The 20,440-nt window shown below is 34.8% G+C and overlaps 1 protein-coding gene and 1 non-coding gene across 3 annotated transcripts in view; one reads left to right on the top strand and one right to left on the bottom strand.

The window, feature by feature from the left end:
• Positions 1-20,440, bottom strand: part of LOC148944040 (uncharacterized) — a 102,043-nt gene that overhangs the window by 11,032 nt on the left and 70,571 nt on the right. The window contains exon 4 of one of the 2 annotated variants that reach the window (XM_089100289.1): positions 7,696-7,809. The exons of the other annotated variant lie outside the window; for it this stretch is intronic. Coding sequence (XP_088956415.1) covers positions 7,696-7,809 — 114 coding nt within the window. The remainder of the gene's footprint in view (positions 1-7,695; positions 7,810-20,440) is intronic. 2 annotated transcript variants of the gene reach the window in all.
• On the top strand, positions 14,776-14,858 carry TRNAL-UAG (transfer RNA leucine (anticodon UAG)). Its single transcript has one exon. It is a non-coding gene; the product is annotated as a tRNA-Leu (tRNA).

A 20,440-nucleotide genomic window follows, 5' to 3' on the forward strand; every position in this document is an offset into this window, starting at 1 on the left:
TGTTTGGAACTAGTGTTCAGGTGCAAGTCGATAGCACAGGGAAACGATTTATAATTCAGGGAAAAAGTTATAATCTAGTTGATTTAATTTGTGATATGGTGACGAATCGTAAAGGACTCTTATCGTTTGATGATAATCTATACACCTTTCTGTATGTATCAAACTTCCACAAAAGTCTTATTGGCAATAAGCAAATTCTAAAGAAACTAAGAGAATATAGTCCACCTACAACACGATTTAAAAAAGAAGAAGATTCAATATTTGAAGATAATATCAGCATCAGCAATTATTTTACAACACCTGTGGCTGCTAGTCAAAAGCGAGGACGAATTGATTCGCCCACCAGTGTGCAAAAGGGGAGTGGACATTACACTACGTGTTTACGCTCAAAATGGATGAAGTTTTGAAAGGTGTCTATGAAAATATTGGCGAAGCGGGAAGTTTAAGTTCTCCCCAAACACTTTCCAAAGCTGTCTCCGGCCCCACCACACTGAAAAATGTAAAAGAGTATCTAGAAAATGAGCCGAGTTACACACTACATCATAATCACAGGCTTCGCAGTAACCGATATCGACAAACTAAAGCCTTTTTCCCTCTGCCTATAATAGAAATGGATCTTTTAACTTTGGACACGCTACAACAGCGTCACAATGCCCGCTACAAATATATTCTAGTGGCAATCAGTATCTTTCGTCGCTATGCTTATGACACTCCACTACGATCAAAGAGAGGTGTTGAAGTTGCTCGGGCCATTGAAAGTATTCTAGAACAGGATTCATATAGGAAAATTCAATCGGATCGTGGCAGCGAATTTGTTAATCCCCATGTGCAAAACGTTCTTTTGAAATATAATACAACACTTTATCATAGTCACAGTCCGATAAAGGCTGCATTGGCTGAACGATTAATAAGAACGATTCGTCTATTAATTTCAAGATATTGCACATTGAAAAATACACCGGCTTTTATTCATGATTAAGATAAAATCATGTTGATTTATAATCAACGACCCCATCGATCTCTGTCCAACTCTACACCAACGGATGTTCACTATAGTGAAAATACATTTGATGCTTTTCTAAAGCAATACTCCAAGGGTGAAAAAGAGAAAAAGAAGAAGAAATTCAATGTTGGTGATACTGTTCTAATTAATAGAACCACAAATATTTTTTAAAAAATGAATTATTTATGGAGCATTGAACTTTTCAAACTGTCAAAAATTCTGAAAACTATACCCTTAAATTCGCGACGATTAGAAACCAAGTATGATTAGAGTCAGGTTGGTTCTTATGACGATGAACTGTGAAAAGTTATACACTCTTGCGAACGGTTTAAATTTGAAAAGAGATTAAATAGTAGTACATACCCTGGTAAGAGACAGTTGCTTGTTCTCTGGCTAGGATACAACTCGGATTTTTATTCTTGGGTCAGTGCTGAAGATATTAACAATGCCCAATGATTTCTATGTGACTTTCATGTCCAATGTTTCTGATCCTCTCTACAATGATCTGAATAGAACAAGTGATTTTTGGACGAAACTCTCCCCCGCCATCAAATTCGACTAGGGAAACTATGAAGTTGCTCTTGTCGACTGTATTCTCAAAAATACCTATGAAATCCTGAGAAAGGATCGTAAATATGAAATAAAAATTAGACCCTATGATTGGCCGCCGCCACCAGGTGATCAAGAACAAATTCAAAAAATCAATTGGATGGAGTATCCATATATTGAATTACCCTACGAGGAACTCACCTGTATGAATGATTTATGTCGTACTATCAATAAAAGAATTCCCGCTCGTAAAAAAGGAGCTTTTCATTTCAACTATTCAAAGGAGGAGGGCAAGATCTACATTAGTTCACCTATTGCCAGTGAAAAGGTTATTCTCAACGATAATCTAAAGGATGTTCTTGGCTTTAAGCTCAATATAATCAATGGTAAAAGTGCCGGACACACTAATTTCATTTGTGCTGACTACCCGCCTGCCTTCTCCACAGACACTTGTATATTTCTCTACGCCTCATTTGTGGAAACATCTCGGGTTGGTAATTCAAATGTTCCCCTCCTACGAGTTCTTGAACGAAAAACCAATCAGGAACATATTCATCACTACAATATAAAGCATCTTCAGTACATTCCCGTAAACACTTCCTATTTGGAACTCTGTCAGTTAACACTAAGAACCGAATTGGGTGATCCCAGAGCAATTTCAAGAGGTTTGGCTGTGATTACATGCCATTTTCGACCCATCGTTCAACAGCAAGATGTCTAATAAAAAAGTGGTCTTCACTTGTCATGATATTGACTGCTATGTTAATACTCTTGGCCCGAGACAAAAGGGCAATGGAATGGACTACTACAAGGGGCGTACTACAATGTCTGGCTACGGTCTTGGCAGTTGGTTTGCTAAGCTGTTTCGCTCTTCACTACCACTGGCTAGAAAATATCTTGTACCGGCTGCGACAGATTTTGCATCCTCTACACTATACGATTGGGGCTCTGGCAAGGATTTTTAACGAAGTGCTTCGGAAAATCTTAGGTCTAGTGCGTGAACCCTTGGCGAGAAATTAAAACAGAATGGTAATGGTTTAAAAAGGTCAAGAAACAATACATCACTCATCAGACTCCACTCAGGTCGGAAACGTACGACATCCCTTTTGTCAAAGAAAAGAAGGAAAAGGTCGACACATGCTGTAAACTAAAGTCCCACAACAAAAATTGTTTAATAGAAAATAGATTTCTTCTCCTAAGATGCCCTACCTACTATTAAATGATTTCCGGACCTCAATTACTGCCTCGTTGAATCTACTCACTGCTGGAAATGTCGAGGTAAATGTAAGCATGGATATTAAGAACAATACTATCCCCTACAAACCCTCTCCGATAGTATTCACTAGCAATTTTATTACAATGAATACTACTTCATAGACTTATCTTCCATATTTATAGATTTACAAATTAAAGTCCGGAAATCCGATAATTCAATGCCAATTCAGGCCGATGGGATATCCTATGAAAATTGTATTCTACACAATTTATTTCGTCAAATTAATGTATACATTAATGGCACGCTGGTGAGCACAAGCAACAATCTCTCAAACTATGCAATCTATATGCAATTCATGCTGATGACGCCCAAGTCATACAAGGAATTGAGAGGCGCCTCCAATGGATATGAATATATTACTAATACTGATAGTACAGATGCATTTAAAAATGCTACAACTAGGGAATTACATCTAGTTGGAAAAATATATCAGAAAATATTTAATATCCCCCAATGGCTGCCGCCCAATGTTAAAGTGGATCTAAAATTGACGCTTGCACCCTCTAATTTCATATTGAGAAAAGAACTTGCTGGTAATCCTGATGTAAGTCTCTCCCTCACCTCAGCGATACTACATGTACGCAAACAGCAGGTCATGAGTTCTATTGCTTTGTCTGTTGAAAACTGACAGATATTGTTACCTATCTTAAACTTCCTGGCACCTACACAATCACCACTCAGCGACATAGCGCTATGGGGCGACGCAGTTTCACCAATTCAACCCTTTTAGCTGGTAAACTTCCTTCAGCATTTTCGTCAGCATGGGTGAAGAGCACTAGTGCACTGGGATCCTGGACTGAATTTCCACATAAATTCGAGATGTTTCGACTTTCATCTCTTGTGTGCAAAGTAAACGGCATTCCACTCTACACTCTATCTTTTGATAAATCCTATAGAACATTGTACGAGTTGACAATGCAAACCCTAGATCATGATTCGCAACTATTTGAAAATGGTATAACCGAAGATATGTTTACTAAAACACATGGTATCATTGTACTGGATTTGTCGGATACGCAGGATATGAGTATGCGTTTAGAGTGTATATTTGCCAACCCATTGTCAGTGAGTTTTGCCCTAATCTCACTAAACCAATATGAAACCTATTGGGAAATCACTCCCGACGGCAGTGTTCTACTAGACTTGGCGCCATGAACACCAGTCATAATCAGTGGATAATCAGTGTATTTAATATGGACCCCTACATGTCCCAGTACAAATCCAATTGTCTACCCTCGGACTATCTTGGAAAAATTCAAAGTGTCAACAATACCTTGATTATTGTTAATAGCAGTCCGTCGACTGTGCTGACGGGTCATTGGCTGTGCATCTTTCAAACAATGAAGACGATTGAATTTTTTGATCCTCTTCGTATACCCTATACATTCTACACACCTCACATCAGCAACTATATTGAGAGCAGTGGGAAAACTATTATTCAAAATCGGAAGAGGGTGCAGGATCTAAGGACTAAGAGCTGTGGCTTCCATGCACTACTATATTTTGTGTTCCGATGTCGTGGATATACTTACAAGCAGTTTCTCCACAGTTATGTTGACAATCCCCATCTGAACGACTTTCTAGTGGAAAATATCCTCTCAGACCTATATAGTATTGATTTTAGTGCCCTAAGAGTAAATTGCTTAAAAAAATTATGTGAATTTGTTTATTAATAAAATGCATATATATACAAAAATGTCTTTAAATATACATTTTAGATTACTTCATCTTTGATGTATAGGCAACTATCGCGAAAAACTAATGCTGGTAAATCATTTGTATTCACTATATATTCATCTTGATTGACTAAAAAGTCAGGGTCACATTTTCTACAGTACAATGTAACTTCACTCTTGTCATATCTCTTTGTATAGTCAATGATACTATTTGCATTCATATTATGAAATTCAAGAGTTTCAATCTGTCTATTTGAAGCAATATCACATACAGTGTTTTCAAATGGTGAATCACATTCGGTAACTGCCAAATAAAAATCACTTGGTTTATAGTCATAGCAGGTGGTGACGTCACAACGATGACTTATAAACCAGAGTGTCTTGTTACCCCAGCAGTTGAATCGTATACCAGAGTCCTCATCCCAGAATAATTTAAATTCACGACGAGACCAATCGCGTAGAAATAAACTAAAAATAAGGTTAGGGTTCTTCCCAATCATAGCGGGGTAAGTATTCTCCCACTGATCACATTTATCATAGTGATAATTGGAGCATAGGTGCCCTCTAGGATGCGAGTCACACACCTCCTCAAGAAATGAATTACATCCTTTAATTTGTACTGCATAGTCTCTTTGTAATTTACAAGGATTACATAATTTACACTTTTCACTATAGCCATCAATACTTTTGCAATTCTAACATTTATTATAACTACAAAGAGTGTACATACACAATGGACATATATAGAACATTTTTCGGTTTCCAATTTCAACTAACTCACAGATAAAACGAAACTGATACTCTTCGTTCGATAAATTTAATGAGAGGGAAATGGGGGAGAGAGAAGTAGCTCTGTGACGTTACCTCTTTCGAATGATGAGGGAGCCATCTACATTGAATCCATTGGCAATGTTTTCAAAAGTATATCCACAATATGATTCTGTCTTGTTCCAATTAATATATCAATAAATTGAGTATAAGCATTTGAATCACATTTTAAAAGTTTCATACAATAGTCCAATGGGGGAGAATCACTCCTCATTATATTGTCAAGTGTTCCCTGACAAGAGAATATCCTGCGTTTAAGAGATAACTCAAGAAAAACATCATCCAAAATCAAATGTTTTTCAATAAACACTAGATTTGATCTAATTCTCTCTTTCTCAAATTTATTCATTTTTTAATCCTTTCACTCTGACTGGTGACTCTAGACTGACCCTGATTCATTAGGATACACGTGATCCTGTTTCCCGTTATCGGATCAATAAAATTCCCAATCGATTACACAATCAATTTCTCGGAAATCCACTTCCCCTTCGATTACACAATCAATTTCTCAGAAATTCACTTCCCCCTCGAGTCCTAGATCAATAACATTGTTCCCGTTAGAATTCAATGCGCATGTGCAACCTTCGCCACGGAGTTATTACACATAGAAACATCAAATAAATCGACCTTGGAAAAAGAGGTCATTGACCCCATTAGCCACGTATTCTCCCTAATGACTCTATGCCCATATTAGGAGCCCTGTCAGTATTCTATGCCCATATAAGGAGCCCTGTTTGTACCTCCTGACCCCTCTCTACTAATGGCGTGATTTCTCTTGTTTCGAGCACTGGTGTTGGATTTTGAAGACTTTGATTCCTGGATATTGTGTAAAGCCAAGAATTCGGTTATGTTTTTGCTCAAGTTTTTATTTGTTATTATTTCTCAGCTTTTTGAGTGTCTCGTGTGTCCTAGAAATCAGTGCAAGTGCCTTATAAATCAGAAAAATTTCTGTTTGAAGTTGTTCCAAAAGCAATTTACAATGACACACACTTTTTCCAAAGTTGAGACCAAAGAGACCGAGTTGATTTTTTACAGTAGTTGTTTTGCTTCACACTCTACCGCACCGTCAAAACTATCAGAAACTGCAGCTAACAGCAGCAATACAATCAAATCTGACCTTCACCTTGGAAATGGAGCAGCATGCATAAAAATAGCGAGTTTGAACGGTCCTCTCAAGCTCCAAGACTTTTTGTCCGCTAATACACTGGGATTCTACAAATAGTTCATGTCAAGTGTTGCTGTATGACATAAATACGTGAAGTCCTTAAACCACCGAGAAAAATTTCAAAATTTCGCTTATGTTTTTAAGGCAATCAGTCATAACCAAGTGTAATTTTTGGGCGTGATAGTGTAAAAAAAAAAAAAAAAAAAAACTGCATGAAGCACCTTCTCCTTAAGCTTTGGTTAAACTCTCTTAGATTCCCCACTCATAACAAATGCGCCGTCATAACATTGGGCAACACACAACATCAAATCTACAAAACACTTTTCTATAGTTTCACAAATCAAGGTGGATAGGCTGTCGGCGTCTAACATTTGCATGTGATAGCAGCCGATTAGTCGCTCCACTACTTTTCCATTTGATGTGTACCTGGGTAGGATCGCTAATGGTTCTTTTCTAGAAACATCTTTTGTCTCGTCAACAAGAATAGCGAAGTAATTAGCTTATTTGACTTCTGAAATAATGTCTTGCCACAAGGCATTTCCTCTCAGTGTAACTGCATCATTTTAGTATTGATCAATACAAGACTGACCAAATCGGCGCTATAACTTGGTCTTCAGCTTTTCGCCGCCTTTAGATATTTCCTCCATCAGTTCGACGAAATTACCCCGGTTTGCAGATGTTTCTGACTTGTCAGAACCCATCGAAGGAAGACGCTGGCGGCCAAGAAAGCAAAAAGCGTGAAAAATGTACTTCACATGATCTCTATTTTCTTGAACCTCTTGAGATCTGGACCGGCTTAAACCACTCGCTACACATCTCGAAGTATCAGTATTAATTTTCTTATATTACACCCATTCTGACACACAATTCATGTGTCTTTTACTACCATCATGTTGCTTCAATAGACCAGAACTGTGTCCAGTTACAAAATTCTGTCTCGATGAAATCTCTTTTTCCAGCAGTGTCCCCAGCCCTTAGAGCCCCACTAGATAAATGGCAGCAAGCCAAAAAAAATATGATGGATTGTTGTTCATAATCCAGCAGATGAATCGCAGAGGAAATTCGGAAGGAAAATTGGTTACATTTTAGAACAGAATTTGTTAAACTAGTTTCTAAATTATTATTAAAAAAAAAACAAACACAGAATCTAAATTTTATGAGTATTCAATCCATTCGTAAGTCTTAAAGTAATACGCACTGGTTTTCCTTCCGTTAGAAGTGGAAGCCGGATATCTCTCAACAATCGGTTGAGCTGGTTGGTTGGGGCACGTCGTAGAGATACCTGGGAGAGAGTCTCTACTGCTACTGGAACCTGCAACGGGTTTGGGAATACAGACCAATCTTTCATGTTGATTAGGATCATTTACTTTTCCACTTTCTCAAAGATTGTCACAGGTAGGGGAAATCATGTCCAGTAGCCTGGCACTTTGAGCATGAGAGTAGAAAGGGGGGTACCAGTCGTGACACTCACCCCTGCTGCCACCTACAACTTTTTTTAACACCTAATTTGGGCATAGAGTCATTAGGGAGAACACGTGGTTAATGGGGTCAATGACCTCTTTTTTCCAAGTTCAATGGTGTTGTTGTTGTTGTTTTGGCCATGTGCATAGAGTCATTAGGGAGAACACGTGGTTAATGGGGTCAATGACCTCTTTTTTCCAAGGTTGTTGTTGTTGTTTTGGCCATGTGTATAGAGTCATGAGGGAGAACACGTGGTTAATTAAAGCGATTGGGAATTTGGAACACCTGTGCTGTCAGTCATTAATCAAATTGTTTCCCAGCAAAGTTTAATAATGTCTGACAGGTACTGTCAATCATTAATCAAATTGTTTCCAGGTGAAGTTTAATAATGTCTGACAGGTGATGTCAAGATTGATTGATAAGTCACGAAATGGGAATTAATTTGTTGTTTCTAAGGGGAATTATTAATTCAAGAAAGGGGAATTAATTTGTTGTTTCTAAGGGGAATTATTGATTCACGAAATGGGAATTAATTTGATGTTTCTAAGGGGAAGGTGGGGAAGAGATATATTGATTGCGTAATCGAAGGGAGAGAATTCCCGAGAAATTGATTACATAATCGGTAGAACCCTATAAGGAGCTCGTGACGGGAATCCATTTATGGGCATAGAATGACGTAATCAACTATGACAAATGGATTTCTGAGAAATTGATTACATAATCGGTAGAACCCTATCAGAAGGTCATGACGGGAATCCATTTATGGGCATAGAATGACGTAATCAAATTGGACAAATGGATTTCTGAGAAATTGATTACATAATCGGTAGAACCCTATCAGAAGATCATGACGGGAATTCATTTATGGGCATAGAATGACGTAATCGACTAAGACAATTGGATTTCTGAGAAATTGATTACATAATCGGTAGAACTCTATCAGGAGGTCCTGACGGGAATCCATTTATGGGCATAGAATGACGTAATCAACTAGGACAAATGGATTTCTTAGAAATTGATTACATAATCGGTAGAACCCTATCAGAAGGTCATGACGGGAATTCATTTTTGGGCATAGAATGACGTAATCGACTAAGACAAGCAAGATACTTTCTTAATGTCCCTCCTAAACCCATTTTCCAACTTGAAGTACTTATCTTTTTCACTCACAACTATACTTTACAGCTTTTTGGATACCTCAACACCAAGACATACTTTTCAAACACCGTTTCAGAGCAAGTTACTTTCTTAATGTTCCTCCTAAACCCATTTTGCAACTTGAAGTACTTATCTTTTTCACCCACAACTATACTTTACAGCTTTTTGGGTATCCCAACACCAAGAAATACTTTTCAAAGACCATTTCAGAGCAAGTTACTTTCTTAATATTCCTCCTAAACCCATTTTGCAACTTGAAGTACTTATCTTTTACACCTACAACTATACTTTACAGCTTTTGGATACCTCAACACCAAGAAATACATTTCAAAGACCATTTCAGAGCAAGTTACTTTCTTAATGTTCCTCCTAAACCCTTTTTCGAACTTGAAGTACTTATCTTTTTCAACTACAACTATACTTTAAATCATTTCGGTTACCTCAACACCTAGAAATAGATTTTAAAGACTATTTCAGAGCAAGTTACTTTCTTAATGTCCCTCCTAAACCCATTTTGCAACCTGAAGTACTTATCTTTTTCACCCACAACTATACTTTACAGCTTTTTGATTGTCACAACACCAAGAAATACTTTTCAAATACATGGAAATAGATACTTACTTTCAGAATACCCAATCGTAACCCTTTTACAAGTTGAAGTACTTATCTTTTTAACCCAAACATATACATTGCAGCATTTAGAATAACTCAATACCAACAAATAACCGTGATCGAACCTGTAAGAAAAAGTTACATTCTTAATGTCCCTCCTAAACCCATTTTGAAACTTGAAGTACTTATCTTTTTCACCCACAACTGTACTTTACAGCTTTTGGATACCTCAACACCAAGAAATACTTTTCAAAGACGATTTCAGAGCAAGTTACTTTCTTAATGTCCCTCCTAAACCCATTTTCCAACTTGAAGTACTTATCTTTTTCCCACACAACTATACTTTACAGCTTCTTGGTTACCTCAACACCAAGAAATACTTTTCAAAGACCGTTTCAGAGCAATTTACTTTCTTAATGTCACTCCTAAACCCATTTTGCAACTTGAAGTACTTATCTTTTTCACTCACAACTATACTTTACAGCTTTTTGGATACATCAACACCAAGAAATACCTTTCAAAGACCGTTTCAGAGCAAGTTACTTTCTTAATGTTCCTCCTAAACCCATTTTGCAACTTGAAGTACTTATCTTTTCACCCACAACTATACTTTACAGCTTTTTGGATACCTCAACACCAAGAAATACTTTTCAAAGCCCATTTCAGATCAATTTACTGTCTTAATGTACCTCTTAAACCCATTTTCCAACTTGAAGTACTTCTCTTTTTCACTCACAAGCATACTTTACAATTATTTGGGTTACTCAACAGAAAGGTATACTTTACAAAAACCGTGTTAAATCAAATTGCATTATTAGTGTACCTCATAAACCCAATTTCAAACTTGAAGTACTTATCTCTTTCACCCACAACTACACTTTACAGCTTTTTGAGTGTCCCAACACAAAGAAATACTTTTTAAAGATCATTTCAGAGCAAGTTACTTTCTGAATGTCCCTCTTAAACCCATTTTCCAACTTGAATTACTTATTTCTTTCACACACAACTATACTTCATAACTTTTTGTATAACGCAACACCAAGAAATACATTTCAAAGACCATTTCAGAGCAAGTTACTTTATTAATGTCCCTCCTAAACCCATTTTCCAACTTGAAGTACTTATCTATTTCACCCACAACTATACTTTACAGCTTTTTGAGTGTCCCAACACCAAGAAATATTTTTCAAAGATCATTTCAGAGCAAGTTACTTTCTTAATGTTCCTCCTAAACCCATTTTCCAACTTGAAGTACTTATCTTTTTCACTCACAACTATACTTTACAGCTTTTTGAGTGTCTCAACACCAAGAAATACTTTTCAAAGACCATTTAAGATAAAGGTACATAATCAAGGACTCTCTTACGACAATTTTCCAGCTTGAAGATCATAACTTTTTCTCACTATTACCTATATTACTGCCTTATCGTAACATCAAAGCATAGAGAATCCATTCAAAGCACGTTAAGGAGAACGAAACATAATTATAGACCATCATATACCAAAAATCAAGTTTTAAATTCTTATCTTTTTCACCCACAACTATACTTTACATCTTTTTGAGTTTCCCAACACCAAGAAATACCTTTCAAAGACCATTTCAGAGCAAGTTACTTTCTTAATGTCCCTTCTAAACCCATGTTCCAACTTTAAGTACTTATATTTTTCATCACAACTATACTTTACAGCTTTTTGAGTTTCCCAGCACCAAGAAATACATTTCGATTAACATTTAAGAGCAAGTTCCTTTCTTACTCTTTCTCGTAAACAAAATTTCAAAATTGAAGTACTCATGTTTTTCACCCACAACGATACTTTACAGCTGTAGGTATACATCCACACAAAAAAATACTTTTCATAGAACATATCAGAGCAAGATGCTGTCTAACTATCACTCCGAAGCCCATTTTCCAACTTGAAGTACTTAACTTTTTCAACCACAATTCTATTTTATAGCTTTTTCGATAACTTAACACAAATAAAAAATTTTCAAAGACAAATTCAAATCAAGATACAAAATTAATCAACCTACACCCCATATAAAAAAAAAATTACTAAATATATTTTTATTCATCAACTAAACATTAACGCTTTTTGAGTGTCCCAACACTAAGAAATACTTTTCAAAGACTATTTCAGAACAAGTTCTTTTCTTAATATGCTTCTTAAACCAATTTTACAAATTCTAAATTTTTCAATAGTAGATAGAAAAATCTATATCATAGCTGTGAATATTTTCTCGGAAGATAAGCAGTTCTATTTCAATTTTCTCAATGAAAAAGAAATTAGTTTTTATTCAATTCTATTTTTCCCAATAATATAAAAATTTTCCACTTTAGTTCAGATTTTTCTCAAAGGGATGAAAAATTTAAAATACTGTTCCAAATTTTCTCAACGAAGTGAAGAAAAGTTCTAGTTCTCTTCTGAACTTTACCAAAGAACACACTTCAATTCTAATTTCTCCAGAGAAAACAAAAATCTTCCACTTCAGTTCTTTATTTGAAAAGACAAAGAAATTTAAAGTTCAATTCTAATTTTTCGGTGGAAGATAGAAAAAGTAATCCCCAACCCGAAGGAACCCCTCGGCCCCCAAAGGCCCCAGGCCCCCCGGTCCCCACAATGCCCACCAAAGGACACCGAACCCAAAGGCCCCCCGACACACCCAAAAGACCAATAAACAAAAATTTCTCCTAGAAATAATATTTTTCATCACTGATAACACTTTTCCGTTCGAACTAGCAAGTTTTCTACCAAAGATACCAAATATTTTCATAGAAGTAACATTTGTTGATTGTGATAACAACTTTTCTGTCAGAAGTAGCAAGTTTTGCTTAACAATAACAAACCCACTCATCAAAGTAATGATATTTTACTTTAATACTAACATACTTTTACTGAACACACGCAAATTTCTCTTAGAAATAATATTTTTCATCAATGATAAAATTTTTTCTGTTTGAACTAGCAAGTTTTCTACCAAAGATACCAAATTTTTTCTTAGAAGTAACATTTTTGATTGTGATAACAACTTTTCTGTCAGAAGTAGCAAGTTTTGCTTAACACTAACAAACCTCATCAAAGTTATGATATTTTACCTTAATACTAACATACTTTTACTGAACAAACACCAATTTCTCTTAGAGATAATATTTTTCATCAATGATAACACTTTTCTGTTCGAACTAGCAGGTTTTCTACCAAAGATACCAAATATTTTCATAGAAGTAACATTTTTTGATTGTGATAACAACTTTTCTGTCAGAAGTAGCAAGTTTTGCTTAACACTAACAAACATTCTCATCAAAGTAATGATATTTTACCTTAATACTAACATAATTTTACTGAACACACAGAAATTTCTCTTTGAAATAATATTTTTCGTCAGTGATAACACTTTTTCTGTTCGAACTAACATGTTTTCTACCAAAGATACCCAAATTTTTTCGTAGACGTACCATTTTTTTATTATGATAACAACTTTTCTTTCAGAAGTAGCAAGTTTTGCTTAACACTAACAAACATTCTCATCAAAGTAATGATATTTTACCCTTAATACTAACATACTTTTACTGAACAGACACAAATTTTTCTTAGAAATAATATTTTTCCCAAAGATACCAAATTTTTTCGTAGACGTACCATTTTTTTATTATGATAACAACTTTTCTGTCAGAAGTAGCAAGTTTTGCTTAACACTAACAAACATTCTCATCAAAGTAATAATATTTCATCCTTATTACTAATATACTTTAACTGAACAGACACAAATGTCCCTTAGAAATAGTGTTTTTCATCAGTGATCAAACTTTTTCTGTTCGAACTAGCAAGTTTTCTACCAAAGATTCCAAATTTTTTCATAGAAGTAAAATTTTTTGATTGTGTTAACAACTTTTCTGTCGGAAGTAGCAAGTTTTGCTTAACACTAACAAACCTTCTCATCAAAGTAACAACATTTTACCCTAATACTAACATACTTTTACTGAACAAACAAAAATTTCTCTTAGAATTAATATTTTTCATCAATGATAACACTTTTTCTGTTCGAACTACCAAGTTTTCAAGCAGATACCAAATTTTTTCATAGAAGTAACATTTTTTGATTGTGATAACTTTTCTGTCAGAAGTAGCAAGTTTTGCATAACACTAACAAACATTCTCATCAAAGTAACGATATTTTACTTTAATACTAACATACTTTTACTGAACACACACAAATTTTTCTAAATTATGTAATATACAATTTTCATAGGATATTCCATCAGCTCGAATTGGCATTGTATTATCGGATTTCCGGACTTTCATTTGTAAATCTATAAATGTTGAAGACATGTCCATAAAGTAGTATTCATTGGAATAAATTTGAAAGTGGATATTATCGGAGGGGTTGTTGAGCATAAAATTGTTCATAGTATCCATTCTTGATACTCACATCAACATTTTCAGCATTGAATAGATTCAATGAGGCGGTGATTGAAGGTTGACACTAGCTCAGAATTAGGGTCTTAGTCCACCAGCCTGAATGGTGGAAATTCACTAGCTCAGAATTGGGGTCTTAGTCCACCAGCCTGAATGGTTGAAATTCACATTAGACGAGGTTACATGCGCACACACACACAGAGAGAGACGACAAACACACAGGGACAACACACACAAAGAGATGACACACACAGAATGAAACTGAATTACAATAGGAATATGATCAGGAATTGTTTACAAGTCAGGTTGGCCGAGTGGTTAAGGCGCTAGACTCAAGATCTGGTCCCCATACGGGGTCGTGGGTTCGAACCCCACACTAGACAATTTTTTTCTTATGTACTTTTTTCTTTCATCATGTCTTGTGATCCACTAAATAACTTCTGTAAAAGGATTTATTCAGAACCTAAATTGTTAGGGCCTTTAATAGATTAAATAAAAAAAACTAGAAAAGTGCAGAATGTTCAAATTCTCTTCTGAATTTCCTTAAAGAAGAGAAAAAAAGTTAGCTTAATTCTGAACTTTACCAATGAAACTGAATTACAACATTAATATGATCAAGAACTGTTTACAAGTCAGGTTGGCCGAGTGGTTAAGGCGCTAGACTTAGGATCTGGTCCCCATATGGGGTCGTGGGTTCGAGTCCCACACCTGACAATTTTTTTCTTATTCTAATTCTTTGGAAACAGCCTCTATTTCTGACCGTTTAAGTTTTGATGTTAGTGTTGCCAGTCAAAAGCTATGACCTTGAGAAAAGAGCTTGAGAAAATTGCCTGATTATCGAAAAATGGGGAAACATCCTCCAAAAGTTGACAGGAATGCACCCCTCTAGCGATTTGTCGGATATGTTTAATAAAATATGCAAAGTCGACTCAGCTTTATTTTATTTTTTTAAGGTTAATTTAGACGAGGTTCTTAATTTTCTGAAAGAAGAGAAAAAAGTTAGCTCAATTCCGAACTTTACCATTGAAACTGAATTACAATATGAATATGATCAAGAATTGTTTACAAGTCAGGTTGGCCGAGTGGTTAAGGCGCTAGACTTAAGATCTGGTCCCCATATGGGGTCGTGGGTTCGAGTCCCACACCTGACAATTTTTTTCTTATTCTAAATCTTTGGAAACAGCCACTATTTCTGACCGTTTAAGTTTTGATGTTAGTGTTGTCAGTCAAAAGCTATGACCTTGAGAAAAGAGCTTGAGAAAATCGCCATGATTATCGAAAAATGGGGAAACCCTCCAAAAGTCGACAGGAATGCCCCCCTCCAGCGCTTTCTCGGATATGTTGAATAAAATATGCACAGTTGACATAGCTTTATTTCATTTTTTTAAGGTTAATTTAGAAGAGGTTATGTGAATGAAAATGAAAAAAACTCCCACTTCAGTTCATAATTTCTCAAAGACATAAAACATTCAAAGTTCTTTTCTAATTCTTCTAAGAAAATAGAAAGGTTCCACTTCAGTTCTGTTTTTTTCTCAGAGATGAAAAATTTAAAGTTCTATTCTAATTTTAAATTAAATTTTAGCTCCTTTGTATTATGGATTTACCCCTCAAATTTTTTAATTACAAAATGAGGGACTCGTTCTATTATTAAAGACAATCGTTCAAACTCGTTCATCTAAACTCCAAAACAATAGGTTAGGTTAGATATAAATAAATATTAATAAATAAATAGAAACATTTCTACATGTTTAAGGTAGGTTATGTTAGGTTAACTTATCATGAGCACTCATGATAAGTTAACCTAACCTTTTCTGGTGAGTATGGTTAGGTTAGGTTAGGTTAGGCTAGATTAAGTTAGGTTAGATTAGGTTAGGTTAAGTTAGGTTAGCCCACGTATGCTTCACTTAGGTTAGCCTAGGTTAGGTGAAAGACAGGCAAAAAGTTAGGTGTATGATTAGGTTAGGTTAGGTTAGATTAAGTTAGGTTAGGTTAAGTTAGGTTAGGCTAGGTTAGCCTACGTACACGCGCGTACGTAGGCTAACCTAGCCTAACCTAACTTAACCTAACTTAATCTAACCTAACCTAATCATACCGAGTCCGTTGATTTTGAATTGAATTTATCAAGTTTTTGGGAAATCGGTGCCAACAAGACTGGGCTGGGTAATTGTAGACAGAGAAAAGCCAAGACAGATAGTCCAAGTAATTGAGAGGCAAATGTTTAAATGGCTGGGGCACGGGTAAATGGCAGGAGTATGAATGACTGACTCTCTTATTGGACACATACTTGTCAGGTTAGTTTTTGGAAAGGCATGCCTGCCTAGAGGTTGTGTTAAAAAAAAAATTTTTGTTTGTTCAGTAAAAGTATGTTAGTATTAAGGTAAAATACCATAACTTTGATGAGAAGGTTTGTTAGTGTTAAGCAAAACTTGCTACTTCTGACAGAAAAGTTGTTATCACAATCAAAAAATGTTACTTCTAAGAAAAAATTTGGTATCTTTACTAGAAAACTTGCTAGTTCGAACAGAAAAAGTGTTATCACTGACGAAAAATATTATTTCTAAGAGAAATTTGTGTGTTCAGTAAAAGTATGTTAGTATTAAGAGTAAAATATCATTACTTTGATGAGAATGTTTGTTAGTGTTATGCAAAACTTGCTACTTCTGACAGAAAAGTTGTTATCATAATAAAAAAATGGTACGTCTACGAAAAAATTTGGTATCTTTGGGAAAAATATTATTTCTAAGAAAAATTTGTGTCTGTTCAGTAAAAGTATGTTAGTATTAAGGGTAAAATATCATTACTTTGATGAGAATGTTTGTTAGTGTTAAGCAAAACTTGTTACTTCTGACAGAAAAGTTGTTATCATAATAAAAAAAATGGTACGTCTACGAAAAAATTTGGTATCTTTGGTAGAAAACATGTTAGTTCGAACAGAAAAAGTGTTATCACTGACGAAAAATATTATTTCTAAGCGATATTTCTGTGTGTTCAGTAAAAGTATGTTAGTATTAAGGTAAAATATCATTACTTTGATGAGAATGTTTGTTAGTGTTAAGCAAAACTTGCTACTTCTGACAGAAAAGTTGTTATCACAATCAAAAAATTTTACTACTATGAAAATATTTGGTATCTTTGGTAGAAAACTTGCTAGTTCGAACAAAAAAGTGTTATCATTGATGAAAAATATTATTTCTAAGAAAAATTGTTGTTTGTTCAGTAAAAGTATGTTAGTATTAACGTAAAATATCATTACTTTGATGAGGTTTGTTTGTGTTAAGCAAAACTTGCTAATTCTGACAGAAAAGTTGTTATCACAATCAAAAATGTCACTTCAAAGAAACAAATTGGTATATTTTATAGAAAAATTGCTAGTTCGAAAAGAAAAAGTGTTATCATTGACGAAAAATATTATTTCTAAGAGAAATTTACGTGTGTTCAGTAAAAGTATGTTAGTATTAAAGTAAAATATCATTACTTTGATGAGTGGGTTTGTTAGTGTTAAGCAAAACATGCTACTTCTGACAGAAAAGTTGTTATCACAATCAACAAATGTTACTTCTATGAAAATATTTGGTATCTTAGGTAGAAAACTTGCTAGTTCGAACGGAAAAGTTTTATCAGTGATGAAAAATATTATTTCTAAGAGAAATTTTTGTTTGTTGGTCTTTTGGGTTTGTCGGGGGGCCTGTGGGGGCCTTTGGGGTCAGTGTCCTTTGGTGGGCATTGTGGGGACCGGGGGTCCTTGAGCCTTTGAGGACCGGGGGGTTCCTTCGGGTTGGGGATTACTTTTTCTATCTTCCACCGAAAAATTAGACTTGAACTTTAAATTTCTTCATGTCTTTTGAAATAAAGAACAGAAGTGGAAGAGTTTTGTTTTTTCTGGAGAAATTAGAATTGAAGTGTGTTCTTTGGTACTGTTTAGAAGAAAACTTGAACTTTTCTTCACTTCGTTGAAAAAATTTGGAACAGTATTTTAAATTTTTCATCACTTTGAGAAAAATCTGAACTAAAGTGGAAAATTTTTATATTATTTGGAAAAATAGAATTGAATAGAAACTAATTTCTTTTTCATTGAGAAAATTCAGAAGAGAACTTGAACTTTTCTTCACTTCATTGAGAAAATTTAAAATTGAAATAGAACTGCTTATCTTCCGAGAAAATATTCACAGCTATGATATAGCTTTTTCTATCTACTATTGAAAAATTTAGAATTTGTAAAATTGGTTTAAGAAGCATATTAAGAAAACAACTTGTTCTGAAATGGTCTTTGAAAAGTATTTCTTGGTGTTGGGACACTCAAAAAGCTGTAAAGTATAGTTGTGGGTGAAAAAGATAAGGAATTCAAGTTGGAATAATGGTTGATTATTTACAATAATTCAGGATCGATCTCAGAAATGGTCATTTAAAAGTGTTTATTGGTTAGTTGTTCTCCGTAAATATCTAAATGATTTTTTTGGGTGAAAAATATAATTCAATCAAGTTGATGAATGAGGTTAGGAGGGACATTAAGAAAGTAACGTGCTCTGAAATGGTAATTGAAAGGTATTTTTTGGTGTTGGGACACTCTCAAAAAGCTGTAAAGTATAGTTTTGAGTGAAAAAGATATGTACTTCAAGTTGGAAAATTGGTTTAGGAGGGACATTAAGAATGTAACTTGCTCTGAAATGGTCTTTGAAAAGTATTTATTGGTGTTGAGGTATCCAAAAAGCTGTAAAGTATAGTTGTGGGTGAAAAAGATAAGTACTTCAAGTCGGAAAATGGGTTTAGAAGGAAAATTAAGAAAGTAACTTGCTCTGAAATGGTCTTCGAAATGTATTTCTTGGTGTTGTGACACTCAAAATGCTGTAAAGTATAGTTTTGAGTGAAAAAGATAATTACTTCAAGTTGGAAAATGGGATTAGAAGTAACATTAAGAAATTAACTTGCTCTGAAATGATCTTTGAAAGATATTTTTTGTTGTTGTGACACTCAAAAAGCTGTAAAGTCTAGTTGTGGGTGAAAGAGATAAGTACTTCAAGTTGGAAAATGGGTTTAGGAGGGACATTAAGAAAGTAACTTGCTCTGAAATGGTCTTTGAAAGGTATTTATTGGTGTTGAGGTATCCAAAAAGTTGTGAAGTATAGTTGTGTGTGAAAAAGAGAAGAACTTCAAGTTGGAAAATGGGTTTAGGAGGGACATTAAGAAAGTAACTTGCTCTGAAATGGTCTTTGAAAAGTATTTCTTTGTGTTGGGACACTCAAAAAGCTGTAAAGTATAGTTGTGGGTGAAAAAGATAAGTACTTCAAGTTGGAAAATGGGTTTAGGAGGGACATTAAGAAAGTAACTTGCTCTGAAATGGATTTTGAAAGGTATTTCTTGGTGTTGAGGTATCCAAAAAGCTGTAAAGTATAGTTGTGGGTGAAAAACATAAGTACTTCAAGTTGGAAAATGGGTTTAAGAGGGACATTCAGAAAGTAACTTGCTCTGAAATGGTCTTTGAAAGGTATTTCTTGGTGTTGAGGTATCCAAAAAGCTGTAAAGTAAAGTTGTGGGTGAAAAAGATAAGTACTTCAAGTTGGAAAATGGGTCTAGGAGGAACATTAAGAAAGTAACTTGCTCTGAAATGGTCTTTGAAAGGTATTTCTTGGTGTTGAGGTATCCAAAAATCTGTAAAGTATAGTTGTGAGTGAAAAAGATAAGTACTTCAAGTTGGAAAATGGGTTTAGGAGTGACATTAAGAAAGTAAATTGCTCTGAAAAGGTCTTTGAAAAGTATTTCTTGGTGTTGAGGTATCCAAGAAGATGTAAAGTATATTTGTGTATGAAAAAGATAATTACTTCAAGTTGGAAAATGGGGTTAGGAGGGACATTAAGAAAGTAACTTGCTCTGAAATGGTCTTTGAAAAGTATTTCTTGGTGTTGAGGTATCCAAAAGCTGTAAAGTACAGTTGTGGGTGAAAGAGATAAGTACTTCAAGTTGCAAAATGGGTTTAGGATGGACATTAAGAAAGTAACTTTCTTTTAAATGGTCTTTGAAAAGTATTTCTTGGTGTTGAGGTATCCAAAAAGCTGTAAAGTATAGTTGTGGGTGAAAAAATAAGTACTTCAAGTTGAAAAATAGGTTTAAAAGGAACATTAAGAAAGTAACTTGCTCTGAAATGGTCTTTGAAAAGTATTTCTTGGTGTTGGGACACTCAAAAAGCTGCAAAGTATAGTTGTGGGTGAAAAAGATAAGTACTTCATGTTGAAAAATGGGTTTAGGAGGGACATTGAGAAAGGAACTTGCTCTGAAATGGTCTTTGAAAGGAATTTCTTGGT

Source organism: Artemia sp. Qi Xiang Cuo, chromosome 14 (assembly GCF_049724085.1).
Source record: "Artemia sp. Qi Xiang Cuo chromosome 14, ASM4972408v1, whole genome shotgun sequence".
NCBI classification, from domain to species: domain Eukaryota; kingdom Metazoa; phylum Arthropoda; class Branchiopoda; order Anostraca; family Artemiidae; genus Artemia; species Artemia sp. Qi Xiang Cuo.